Genomic DNA, 13005 nt, shown 5'->3' with positions numbered 1-13005 from the left:
CTAAAGAAAAACATCGAATCTTCCTCCAGGGCATCATGTTCTAGGGGGAAGGTGCACCTCGCCCCATGACGCTTGAATTGTCCACCACTCCCGATGACAGATCGCCCTGTCTTCCTTTGTTCTGTCACCCCCACAGATATAGAGTTTGCCGGCCTACTACACCTCTAGACTCTAGGAACTAGAGCTGGATGCTGGGCTTTATAATACTATGCTGGGTCACGGATCGAAATATTCTACGTAATTGCTGTTTCTTCTTTTAAATTTCAATTGTTTGCAGCTTGGAAATGATTAAAGTTACAGGTTCGTCAGCTCTCTGGAGTAAATGTACACACATACACACACACACACACAAAAGGATCGTGTAATTTTAAAGGTAGGCCTACTCTGAAGACACAATATTACATGCGGTTTTTCCCTCACTTGTCAAGCATCAGAATTCTATTCCTGCCTCTGTTTTCCTTGGTTTCTACTCTACCCCCTGAGCAAAGCCCCAAATAACCTTCCCCTTCCTCTTGAATTTCAACAGACTCCGGTCTCAGCGACCGCAGTTGCTGCAAAGCCAATTTCCACAAACCGGTCAATCAGCTCTGAACGAAAATATAAATAAATAAATAACTATAAAAAAGTTGGAGAGGGACTGTCTGGTAGTCACCAGTCTCCCTTCAATAATATTGTTAGTCTTTTGCATTTTAAAAGTCAGTCAGTATTTTTCCATTTACGTAAGTTGTCGACAAGCACAAGCGGGCTTGTAAAAGATTAAAATTAAACACTCAAGCCAGAATGAAGAACACGTCACCACATTCTAATAAAATAAGTATGAATGACATCTTATCAAAGTTACGAGATGTCTTAGGGCAAGCGCACGTGCTGGTATAAGCCAGCTTTAGAACCACCACCTTCAGTGAGCGATCAAGCAGAGAAGACGCACCTTGATGACCACAGAGTCTCAAGAAAACCTTTTAATTACTACCATTATTCAGCATGAACATCCATCCACACCATACAAACCAAAATAGGCAACTAACTGACTTGCAATGTATACTTCCATAGAATGAAGAGTATAAATATGTGGAAAATAAATGAAAATACAACATATGATGAATTTACCAGCAACGCCCATCATCTTGCAATCCCTTCCACACTTTGCGTGAGGGTCCGTGCTGGCATATGGACAAAACTTTTTATATACGTCTAATATCGTTGTGGTTGTAGACATAAATACACCAGGCTAGGCGTCGTTATTACTATGATTACCAGCTATGTATGCTAGTGGTTCTTATAGTAAGAATCATAATCTTGTATAAATATCACCACCCGTTTGTGTTTGCAAATTCAGATGGAACTTCAGAGTATCCACTTTGACACACACATTATGAATATATATATATATATATATATATATATATATATATATATATATATATATATATATATATATATATATATATATATATATATATATATATATATATATAAATATAAACGGGGTCCTAATGATGCCTGTTTTTCTTTTACTTGATATATTTTGACTTTGGTTTTCGTATGTACCTAAACAATTAATGGAATGAAATTAATTAAAATTTCAGAGTACCTTTATAAGTTAGTAGTCTCGACAATTTAACAAAGAACTATTTACAACTTTTACGATGAACTTCAGATTTTCAAAACTGCACGGGAGGACTTTACTTAGAACTTTAAATATGAAAAAAATAAAAAAATAAAGTCCAGCCGGCCTGAAAAATTGAAATCTAAAATCATTTATCTCGAGGCGGTACAAATAATGGCTTTATAAGGAGTTGCGTTTAGTCTGCGCTTTTATTAATCAGTGTTCGTAAAGTGGTTTCGTTTAACATACAAAAGTAAAGTCAAATTTGCTTTTAAAGTATTACATCTCCATATACATATTTGGTTATTAAGGTGTTATATAATCAACAACAATAAAAATTATTGTAATGAAAAGAACACCACAAACAGCACGTAAATTTCTGGAATATTCCTGAAACGATTCTTTCTGGAAAAAGGTAAACACTGCTTGCATCTACTTCTACCACATACAATGAGGGAGGAAATGTTCTCGATTTCAGTATTGGTTCTTTACTTACCGACGATGAGATACAAATTACGAAGACTTTGGAACAAAACGCTTAGATTATGGACAAGTGATTTTTATACATACTTATAAACATGTACTCATACAAGAAGATAATAATGAGAGAAAATTCTAGAAAGAGCTTCTGACGACAGGACCTGTGAGGCTGAAAAGTCATTATTGGCCATTGAATTTTATATGTGGGGCTGTGAAATGAGCCATAGAAATTAAAAATAACACATAATCATTGCGATAATTACTTTTTGGCTCCGTTGAGCCATATATTAAACGGCATTTATGGTTTATGAGCAAGTTTCAATGATAGAAATAAGAGAATCTATAGTCTATACCGTTAACCGATCTACGAAATTTCCGCGTGGCCCCATGAAATGAGGAGCCATAGAAGGGCCTATGCAATGAGTCACAGAAAAAAATAACACACAATGATTGCCATAATTACTTTCTGGCTCCGCCGAGCCAAACATTAAACGATATATACAGTTTCAAAACACATTTTATAAAGGCGAATAAGAGACTCACTACTCCTGAATCCCACAACTACCTGGAGGAGGTGGAACGCCGATCTCGTCGTCAGTATAAGCCAGTTTCAGACAAGGAGAAGAACGACACGAGTCCCGAGACCGACTCCAGTCGATTTACCTTCCTTTCCTTCGTTTCTTCACCGCAGCAATGGCCAAATGGGGCGAAGGGGATCCCAGGTGGATCGTGGAGGAACGCCCCGACGCCACGAATGTCAATAATTGGCACTGGTGAGTCGAGTGTCTACCGTTTGCCGGACTTTAGTCAGCGCGGTTGACGTTTCGTTCGATTTTGTTCCCGTGCGGGCGGTCGGTTTTTTGATGCTTCAGAGGCAACGTCGAGCTTAATATTACGATATATTTTATATATATTTTAATATTTGGGGTGCAATCCGGCGGGTTAGGTCGGTAGGAACTCCCCCCCCCGGATATCCCCCCCCGGGGGTGGGGTTCCTACTGACGGTGAAATGGGTATCCCGGGTTTAATACTCTCCGTAGATGTGTAGTGCCCTCATAGCACCTCATGCGGTACACTGTGGGCATTATTAAAGCTTCTTTTCAGCATGCCTTCCTAAGGCCCCTAGCTGCGACCCCTATCATTCCTTTTACTGTACCTCCGTTCATATTACTATACACTCTTAATTTTTTCCTAGGGCGGCCTTAACAGCGAGGTTTTCCTCCCGTTACGCCTTTCAAACCTTTCTGCTCTCGATGTCCTTTCCATGGTCTGGGTCATCAATTGCTTAGTTCACTCACGGAAGTGTCGACATGATCAAGAAAGTCATCCAATTCATCCTCAGAAGTGTCGACATGATCAAGAAAGTCATCCAATTCATCCTCAGAAGTGTCGACATGGTCGTGAAAGTCATCCAATTCATCCTCAGAAGTGTCGACATGATCAAGAAAGTCATCCAATTCATCCTCAGAAGTGTCGACATGATCAAGAAAGTCATCCAATTCATCCTCAGAAGTGTCGACATGATCAAGAAAGTCATCCAGTTCATCCTCAGAAGTGTCGACATGATCAAGAAAGTCATCCAATTCATCCTCAGAAGTGTCGACATGATCAAGAAAGTCAACCAATTCATCCTCAGAAGTGTCGACATGATCAAGAAAGTCATCAATTCATCCTCAGAAGTGTCGACATGATCAAGAAAGTCATCAATTCATCCTCAAAGTGTCGACATGATCAAGAAAGTCATCCAGTTCATCCTCAGAAGTGTCGACATGATCAAGAAAGTCATCCAGTTCATCCTCAGAAGTGTCGACATGATCAAAAAGTCATCCAATTCATCCTCAGAAGTGCCAACATGGTCGTGAAAGTCATGTTCGTATGTCATCCATTCATCAACTGGTCAATCAGCTGATTGAGGGATCACTGTCCCCTGAACTGTTTACCCCCATAGTAAGATTTTCATCAACTACATAACTGGGGTCTTCATCTCTTCGGTTATCTTCATTAGCGTCAGGGTGACTATAAAGGTTATTAGGGGCAAAGGTGAAATCTTCATTTCCACTGTAGGACATTTATACAATACCCAAGGCTAGCTCTGAAAAAAAAAAAAAAAAAAAAAAAAACTACACACCCAAGAAGTGAATAAACAATGTCATTTATGTAATCATTCTATTAATTTTATATTAAAAAAAGCTTTTAATTAAATTGAAAAAAAAAAAAAAGTACACACCCAAGAAGTGAATAAACAATGTCATTTATGTAATCATTCTATTAATTTTATATTAAAAAAAGCTTTTAATTAAATTGAAAAAAAGAAAAAGTACACACCCAAGAAGTGAATAAACAATGTCATTTATGTAATCATTCTATTAATTTTATATTAAAAAAAAGCTTTTTAATTAAATTGAAAAAAAAAAAAAGTACACACCCAAGAAGTGAATAAACAATGTCATTTATGTAATCATTCTATTAATTTTATATTAAAAAAAAGCTTTTTAATTAAATTGAAAAAAAAAGAAAAAAGTACACACCCAAGAAGTGAATAAACAATGTCATTTATGTAATCATTCTATTAATTTTATATTAAAAAAAAGCTTTTTAATTAAATTAAAAAAAAAAAAAAACTTTTTAATTAAATTACTGTATGTATTCACACCTGATTGTTCCCCTAAATATTATTGAATAACAAAGGCAAACTTCTGCAGATGCAATTCGTATTCACCGACGGATGTGTTCACAGTGACGTAGGTTAGCAATAAAAAAAAGATTACTTAAATAAATGATAAGGTGATGCCCAAAATGTATTCATTCTAGTATTTTTACATAGAATAACTTGAAAAAAAAACACGATTTTGTTTTCAAGCTTTTTGTGAGAACACGATTGAATAACAAACACAAATGTGTTGGGTTTATAGTTCTACTGACAATGTCATGGCTGTAGCTTAGGTTAGCACTGAAAAAGAATAATTCTGGACTCACAGACATGAGAAAATAGTACAGGTATTATAGAGGCACTCATTCAGTTTTTCAAATATTTAATAACATACACTCAGCAAATTTAATTATAAATATAGCATGAAGTCTGGTCGCACGGATGGGCTTCAGAGTGAAGCAAGAATACATCTGTTGTTGTAATAGGCAGGTGATGTCACAGAATCAATCAAATCTTTTCATGCGGAAACATCCTGTCTCTCCTAAGTTTTAGAAAGGTAAATACATAAAACCTGGTCTTCCAGAAGATAATGTTACGCTGGGAAACACCGTCTACATTACAGTCAACAATTATTTTAAATTTGCATTAAAAATATGGGATATCATTTTCCCAAAGAACAGTTTACGGTAGGATGTAGTCATTTGAACTCGTGCTATTTCCATAGAGAATGCACTGCCATCAGTATAAAAAGTACAGGAAAGGCATTCAAATTATATTTTAGCTATTCTGGTACCGCATCCCCGCGAATATGGAGGTTTACTGTAATTTAATGAAACATATAAAAATGACTGCTGTAAAGTCAGCAGAATTAAACATGATTTGGCATAAGGAAATGCACCATGTAAATTCAGTATCTGGTTTTTTAATATGAAAGTTTACTGTCAAAAGTTGAGCTGTTTCTCATGAATTTACTATTGCAGGTGTGAAAAGAATGCCAGTGGTTGGAGCAAAGAAAAATTCAAGTTGTTGTTTGAGGGCATGACCATTGACGAACCTGGATTAGGTAAGTTTTATCCTAGGTACTGTACTGATGTTCGAAAACTTGGGAAAGTTGATGCGTAATTGTTGAGGGCATATATGTTTAAATGTTAATGCAAAGTATATACAGGCAGTCCCCAGGTTACGAGGGGCTCAGCTTACGATGCTCTGGAAATATATTAATTAAAAATTATTTCCCGGGTTACGACGCCAACCTGACAGAAGAAATACGATTCCAAAATGGCAGAATGGTAAAAATTAGGAGTTTTTTTCATGAAAAACTTAATAAAAATGCAGGTTATGTCATTTTCAAGACACACAAAGGATTAAAAGTAAGGTTTTCTTACGATTTTCGTCTTACAATGAGGTGTCGGATCGGAACCCATCACGAACCAGGGACTGCCTGTATAATATTTATCTTTGTTTACAGATGTACAACTTGTAAAAAGATTGCACTGTAGTGTGGAGACATAAAATTAAGCCTTTTTTTTTTTCAATAATAGTTTATGAGAGGCCAAGAGCCTTTTGTGTCTTTAGTTTCTCTCACTTTAGCTCTCAAGATACACCTACTTCTCATTTGCTACCTTTAATATGGTTGTCAAAATACAGTAGTCTTTCTAATAGGTGTTTTGAGAGGTTAGAGACATGAGCTTTGTATTTTTCCACTAGTTTAGCATTTCCTTAATGTGCTCTGAAAGGGAGTACAGTGGACCCCGGCCTATTGGCAGTTCTGGATTAGCAGATTTTTCTGTGGAACAAATATACACATTATTCACAGGAAACTTGCCAATTCGGGGTATTTTTCATAGAGAAATATGCACTTATTACTGTATTTTCTTATCATTTTGATGCCTAAGTGCATTTTTTGTGATAAAACTATTAAAGTACTCGGGTATAAGCAGTTTTAGAGGGAGTTTTTGGTGTTTGAACTATCACGGGCAGTCATAAGCATTTTTAGAGGGGTGTCAAGTATTCATGGGGGGGGTTGTGGTATGCACCCCCCGTGAATACTTGGGGTCGACTGTAATTCAGATTTTAATACTTGTGGGTGTATTTGAAGTAGCAGCCCTGAATAACAGTTTGATAGGGAGTCAATTTTATTTCTTATTTTGTAGTAAAAAATCAGTTCCATTTCTTATTTTAACTTCTACCTGCATTACAGTGTTAACAGATAATCCTTTACAATTGCAGCCAAGGTAACAGTGAAAGAGGTTTCGAAGGCGGAAGGCGAAGCGATGATCAACAATCGAAAAGGAAAACTCATATATTTTTATGAATGGGTTCTGAAACTGGAGTGGGAGGCATCGTTGTATGAAGATCCCAAAAAAGAAGTTAAAGGAACCATGGAGATTCCGAACTTATCGGAGGAGAATGATGCCTCAGAAGTTGATGTTAGTCAGATATTCCTTGTTTTATGTACAAAGCTTTTTAAATTGTGTTTGGCATATGTTCTAAGAAAACTTCTACAAAGTATTGGAATATAATGCTTTGTGATTTTTAGGTTCAGATACCAATTGCATACATAGTCATGTGAAATTGCTGGTGTTGTTTTTACCGTAACTCGTAAAATGAAATCTTTCAGGTTAATGTATCTCTGTCCGCGGGAGGGTCGAAAGGAGAGCAGGTTAAAGAATTTTTAAGAAAAAAAGGGTATAAAGATATTCAGAGTAAAATACAAGAATATATTGTTGCCTTGAAACGAGGTAAGTGATTGGTGTCGTTTTCTGCGGAGGATATGTGAAACCAAATGATATGGTTTATGTTCCCTGGAATTTGTATTCTTTAAAATTATTCTATTTAAGACCAGTTTTGTTGTGAAGACACTTACTCTGTCACTTACCAGAGCTATAATCTCTTGAATCACATTTTTTATCATACAGTGCCTAAGATCTTGAATTATGTTTTGCAATTACAGAGCTGTAATCACTTGAATCACATTTTTTATCATACAGTGCCTAAGCTCTTGATTTATGTTTTTGGACAAGGAGTCCTCAAAGTGGTAGATTTGAATTGCATAAAAGTATGATTTAAATGCTAAAACTTGATTTGTTAATGTAACTAGCTCGATATTTGTACCATAGCAAGTGAGAGTTATAGCTGGCTCGATCCCCAAAGCGGTCAGGCATGGCAAACTTGTTAAGTACAGCTTTGTTTTTATTACAAATCCATAGAAATGTATACATTTTCCCTTGCGCTAAGCTGGAAAGCATAGGATTTCAGTGTTATTTTATTTCTTTCAGAATACGCTACTGATCTTATTTTGCCTACGAAAGATCAAGCAACAACAAAAACTAATAAGACCTGTATAAACTCGCCACCCGTAGAAAAATCGACCCATATTAATGTAAGACTTTTGTTGATTGCAATAAAGGAAGTAGATAGTAAGAATTTCAGTGATGTATAGTGTGTTGTTTAATACTCAATCAGTAATTGTATATTGTGTAATATGAAGGTCATTCATTCTAATTATCGGATGGAATCAAGAAGGACGGTACTTGTACGATACCAAGGAATGTAATGGAGGTATCTGATATTTGCAGATGATTAACGCAACAAATAACTTGGACAAGTTGGACCTTGGTTGTAAAATCTCCACTTCTAGGTTCACTCAGACACAGAGTTTCAAGTGCACAGCTGACGACTTGTATAGAGCATTGACACAGAGAGAGGTGAGCCGTGAACTGTCCGTAGTAATAGTTGGAAACTTTGTAAGTATAAATGAAATAAGGGCCGATAACTTTGATTTCCCTGAAAAGTAGGTATAAATCTGTTTGTCCAGTAGAACATATAGTCATTATTATAGATGCTCATATTGTTGTCCTGTTATGTTCTGTAAAATTCGGCTCTGAACCAGGTATCAGATCAAGTAGAACATTTGGTGCAGTATTGTGAGAACAGGTATTATTGTAACACTAACAGAGATCAGGAGATTATGTTCATTATTTTTTTCAGATGGTGGTTGCCTTTACTCACAGCGACGTTAAACTAGAGGTTGAAAAGGGTGGAAAATTTGAACTTTTTGGGGGTAATATCACTGGAGAATTTACAGGCTTGGTAAGTGTCAGTACATGTTTTTTTCATCGCTCTGGCAGGAACTTGGAATAAATGTTTGGGGTTAGGTTCAAGACATACTTCAATTTATTTAAAAACAGAGGCATTTTTATTTAATTTTCAGTGATCTTTAATGGAAAATACTTTAATTTTCAGGTCGTTGAAGAAGCCAAGAGTCATTTTATCAGCGTAATAACAAATTGTATTGCGTGCACTTGTGTTTCAACCATTAATAATTTAATATGGATTAGACCTAGTAGGCAATTACAGCACATATTTAAATTATATATTTCCTAATGTAAAATTGCAGGAGGCAATTGTAGTACATATTTAAATTATATATTTTCAAAATTGTAAAATTGCAATTTGTGTCAACCAGGTTCCCAACAAGCGGATAACTCAAAACTGGCGCTTTAGATCTTGGCCCAACGGGCATTACTCAGAAGTTGTTATAGATTTGGTTCAAAAGGAAGACCAGACGGAACTCACCTTAACGCAGACCGGAATCCCATCGAAGTAAGTATAGTTTATTCACCTTGCAGTCTTAAAGACTTGGTAAACTTCTTGACAGAATAATCACATGTAATTGCTTCAGATTTAGTAATTAAGAAAACCATGGCAAAATTAATGATCAATAGTCTTTACATGAGTATTGTATTTACTAATTCATGGAAAATACTGTATGTTGGACGGGAATTCCAAAAGATTGATGTTAGGTGTAATTGAGTGGCTACTTGAGTGCACAGTTATTGTCAGAAATTTCCAAATCTGCGTGAATCTAATACTGAAGGTATAGTTACCCAGGGTGTTTGAACCCACGGCACTTTAGTCCTCTGCATTAAACTGTGGAACCCACCAGGGCTTGTAAATTTATTTTTGGATTAACTTTAAAGGAGGAGTTTGTTGAAGGAATGGGTTTGAATTATTTTTATTTAAATACAATATAAAACAAATACCATAGGGAAAGGAGAAATTTGAAGAAAATTAAACTTGACAGAACATTCAAAGGTTGTAAAATATGCTGGAAAAGCAGAGACAGAGACGAGAAAGATACGAAAAATGTAGCTAAAACAGTAAAAGAAGAAGACCAAGAATAAACAATGCTATGATCTGAGCTTAGAGGTTTATATAACCTTTTCCTCTTAATAAAGTTAGTTGCCTCATTGGTCAGCCCTATAAGAGCGAAGTATTTTAATTCAGTTGTCTGGTTGTAAAGTAGTAATGTCCATTCTTTTATTATCTCTTAAGATAACATTCTACTTATATACACAGGTCTTTTTCTTTCCATCTGTTTGCTAGATGATATAGAAATAAGCATATTGGCAGGATGCTGTGATACACAGTTAGGTATGTTTTGTCGAAATAAGCTCCAATCCTTGACACTGAACGATGGCTTTCTTTTGCAGCGACCTAGAAAGGACGAGAGAGGGATGGCGAAATTATTACTGGGAAAGTATCAAGAGGACCTTTGGCTTTGGCACCATGCTCATTTGAAGTTTGGTCTGGTATAAGCGCCATCATTACATAAATTTGCAAGTGAAAGCCCCCAGCAGCTTTCTTGAAGAGCAGAGAACATTTACAGTTTGTTTGTGTTTATATTTGACTGTCCCCACTACACTCCTGAAGGCTTGACAGCCTAGCCTCCATTACTACCTTAATTTTTGCAGCATCCAGCGTACTTTGCGAAAACCCAGTGGTGGAAAAAGTGGAAAACTGTGAATAGTTCGGTAACTGTAAGTTACTAGATTTGTAAGTTTCAAAACTAGCTTTCTGTGGTTTGTCAGGCTTTAGTTTTTCGTAGACTTTTTAACTGCTGACTTGCCAGTGTCGTTTTCAGACCGCGCCTTGCGTGGCCGAGGGCCGGTTCGATTTTACCTGGCCTGCCTTTTATGGAAATGGAAGTTTGTAACCTTACACACATTAGCATTGGATTGACTAAATGCAGACGTGCAGTCATTCAGTTTAATGCTTAGGCGAAGATCGAGATCTTGGGACAAAGGGCTTTTCGTTGGCATTGCCGGGGCTAAGTCATTTGAACTCCAGGTCGAGCTCTTTAACGTAGTTTTTTTTCTCAGGTAGCAAAAACAGGGCGGGCAGAGTTTGTTACTTTTTTTAGTACAGTACTTACAATGCCAGTTGATAACTAAAACTTGAGATTGTATGTGGCCTCGCAGCCAGCTCCCAGGTATGCCATTGAGTTAGGTACTTAAACATTTCATTTTGGGTTGTTATAATAAACTTGAATCATATGATGTTCGAATAGATTGTACTTCCTTAAGAGTATGCCTCATATGATGTTCAAATATATTGTACTTCCTTAAGAGTATGCCTGACTTTTTGTTAATTGTGTTCTGTAAGAAAATCTTTTCCAGAATTGATTATAAAAAACTCTTGTTTCTGTAAACTTGAATTTTTATTCTGTAATGTCCGTACATCTGGTTTAAAGGTTCTGTAAGTGGGGGTTTCACATGAAATGAAATGACCTCTCAAGAAACAAATCAGAAATGCTTTTACTGCAGAATGTAACTTTCCATGAAACTACTCCCATGCCTTGATGAATTGTGCCCTGATGAAGCCGTGTATTTGTCAGTTTTGAGGAAAGCATAACGAACAGTCAGTAAGCACATACACCCATTACAGTAAGGTATTTTGATTTCGAAGTTGGTTTACCCTGGCATTGCAATTCAAGGTTAAATGTTGTGATAAATTAGCTACTTATTTTCATATTGGCTTATTTTTTATTTTTTGTTTTTGAGATTTCTTTCCAATGCAAGCTTATATATAGTTTCCATTTAAGATCTGTAAATCTTTTGTCAGTTATGTAAATTTTTCATAAAATAAATTTTATTTATTTCCAACAAACAGTGGTGTAATTAACTCGTGCAGTTATCACAAGAAAAATTCTAATTATTGATATTCAAACGATTGCATATTGAGCTGTTGAGTAAGGAATTTATTAACTTTCCAATATTTCAGATATTCCACTGACTTGATAATTGTCTTACATTACGAAAATACTTATGATTTTTTAACAAAATTCAAAAGGTTTTTTGACAATTTTAAAACACACCTATTAGTATACACAGTAGTTTGCAACTGCCTAATTATGCAGTTAGCAACATACATGAAGAGGTTAACCACATACACTTCTCTTGTCCATTTGAAACTTGGTAATTTCCAAGGGCATTCTCACCCAAGTAAATCTTTTAAATCTCCTGAGGATTTAGCATTCTGCAGGGTTTCTGTGCCAAGGTCTGGACAGTAATATGTAAGCTCTACACTCTAGATTTGGGCCAATACATATGTATTAACAGCCTCACCTACTTAAATAGCCTGCAATATAATTGTGACTCTTCCTACTTTCAAGAGTCAGAGAATAACTGTGTCAAGTTAATAAAAGTCACAGAAAGCAGATCCACTCTGATGGAATGGCTAAAGACGTCACGTCCTCCTTTCCCAGTTCCTGAAATGATCTTGACTGATCTTGACAAGACTATGGCAATGAAGTTTGTATGATTTCCAGACAAGGGGTTAGTTAACTACCGTATATACTCGTGTAATATTCGACTCCATGTAATGTTCGACCCCCATTTTTTACTGCGTATATTAGGATTTTAGCATATGCCCCATTTAATGTTCGAGTTTTGATTCTGGCAATAAGCCTAGGCTACGTTTTTATGTATTTGGACGTGATGGTAGCCTACGTTATGTTAGCAGTCGCTACCGTAGCCTAGTCTAAGATTCTGACATCTAAAAATCGAGTTAAACTAAGAAAATAAAAGCTTAGAATATGCCTATAAAATGTGTAAAAAATCAGTACGTACTCATTTCACATCGTTAAAATTGACTATAATAAACGAAAGAAAAATACTTCCGACCTTCTTCGTTTATAATCGCTTTGTCATAATTGCCGAAAGCTTGTCAAGCAACCGCTGTAACTACCGAGCAGTATAATCATCATACACTTCTACTCTAATCTTTCGTTAATCTCTTCACTAATGTTTGTTTCTTTCATTAAACGTATTGCGTGACTTTTTTACGCTTTTGAATTTGTCACGTCCTTTTTACCAAAAGATAAAAAAATGTACGAATCTTCGTGAATAGCAAGTAAAGAGAAATCAGCTAACGAAATACAAATGACGGCTAATACCTACTGACAGTTGGGAAATGTAGGCTACAC

At 36.0% G+C, this 13005-nt stretch overlaps 1 protein-coding gene across 1 annotated transcript; it reads left to right on the top strand.

The window, feature by feature from the left end:
• The first annotated feature begins 2681 nt into the window (after window positions 1–2681).
• LOC136853160 (activator of 90 kDa heat shock protein ATPase homolog 1) lies at window positions 2682–11687 on the top strand. Its single transcript, XM_067128491.1, has 9 exons — window positions 2682–2859; window positions 5717–5799; window positions 6966–7165; window positions 7357–7477; window positions 8015–8118; window positions 8315–8443; window positions 8727–8828; window positions 9205–9341; window positions 10232–11687. Exons 1-9 carry the CDS (start codon window positions 2780–2782, stop codon window positions 10317–10319), a joined length of 1044 nt encoding a protein of 347 aa, XP_066984592.1. The 5' UTR covers window positions 2682–2779; the 3' UTR covers window positions 10320–11687.
• The last annotated feature ends 1318 nt before the right edge of the window (window positions 11688–13005 follow it).

Source organism: Macrobrachium rosenbergii, chromosome 26 (assembly GCF_040412425.1).
Source record: "Macrobrachium rosenbergii isolate ZJJX-2024 chromosome 26, ASM4041242v1, whole genome shotgun sequence".
Lineage (NCBI taxonomy): Eukaryota > Metazoa > Arthropoda > Malacostraca > Decapoda > Palaemonidae > Macrobrachium > Macrobrachium rosenbergii.
Note: the sequence above shows the minus strand (reverse complement) of the source record. Positions and strands in the feature narration are given on the sequence as shown.

Bases quoted from the DNA above. Each gene is read 5' to 3' on its own strand.
- LOC136853160 (XM_067128491.1), top strand. From the start codon at position 2,780: ATGGCCAAATGGGGCGAAGGGGATCCCAGGTGGATCGTGGAGGAACGC. The intron at 2,860-5,716 runs GTGAGTCGAGTG...TTACTATTGCAG, and splicing joins AATGTCAATAATTGGCACTG to GTGTGAAAAGAATGCCAGTG. The intron at 8,829-9,204 runs GTAAGTGTCAGT...TGTGTCAACCAG, and splicing joins CTGGAGAATTTACAGGCTTG to GTTCCCAACAAGCGGATAAC.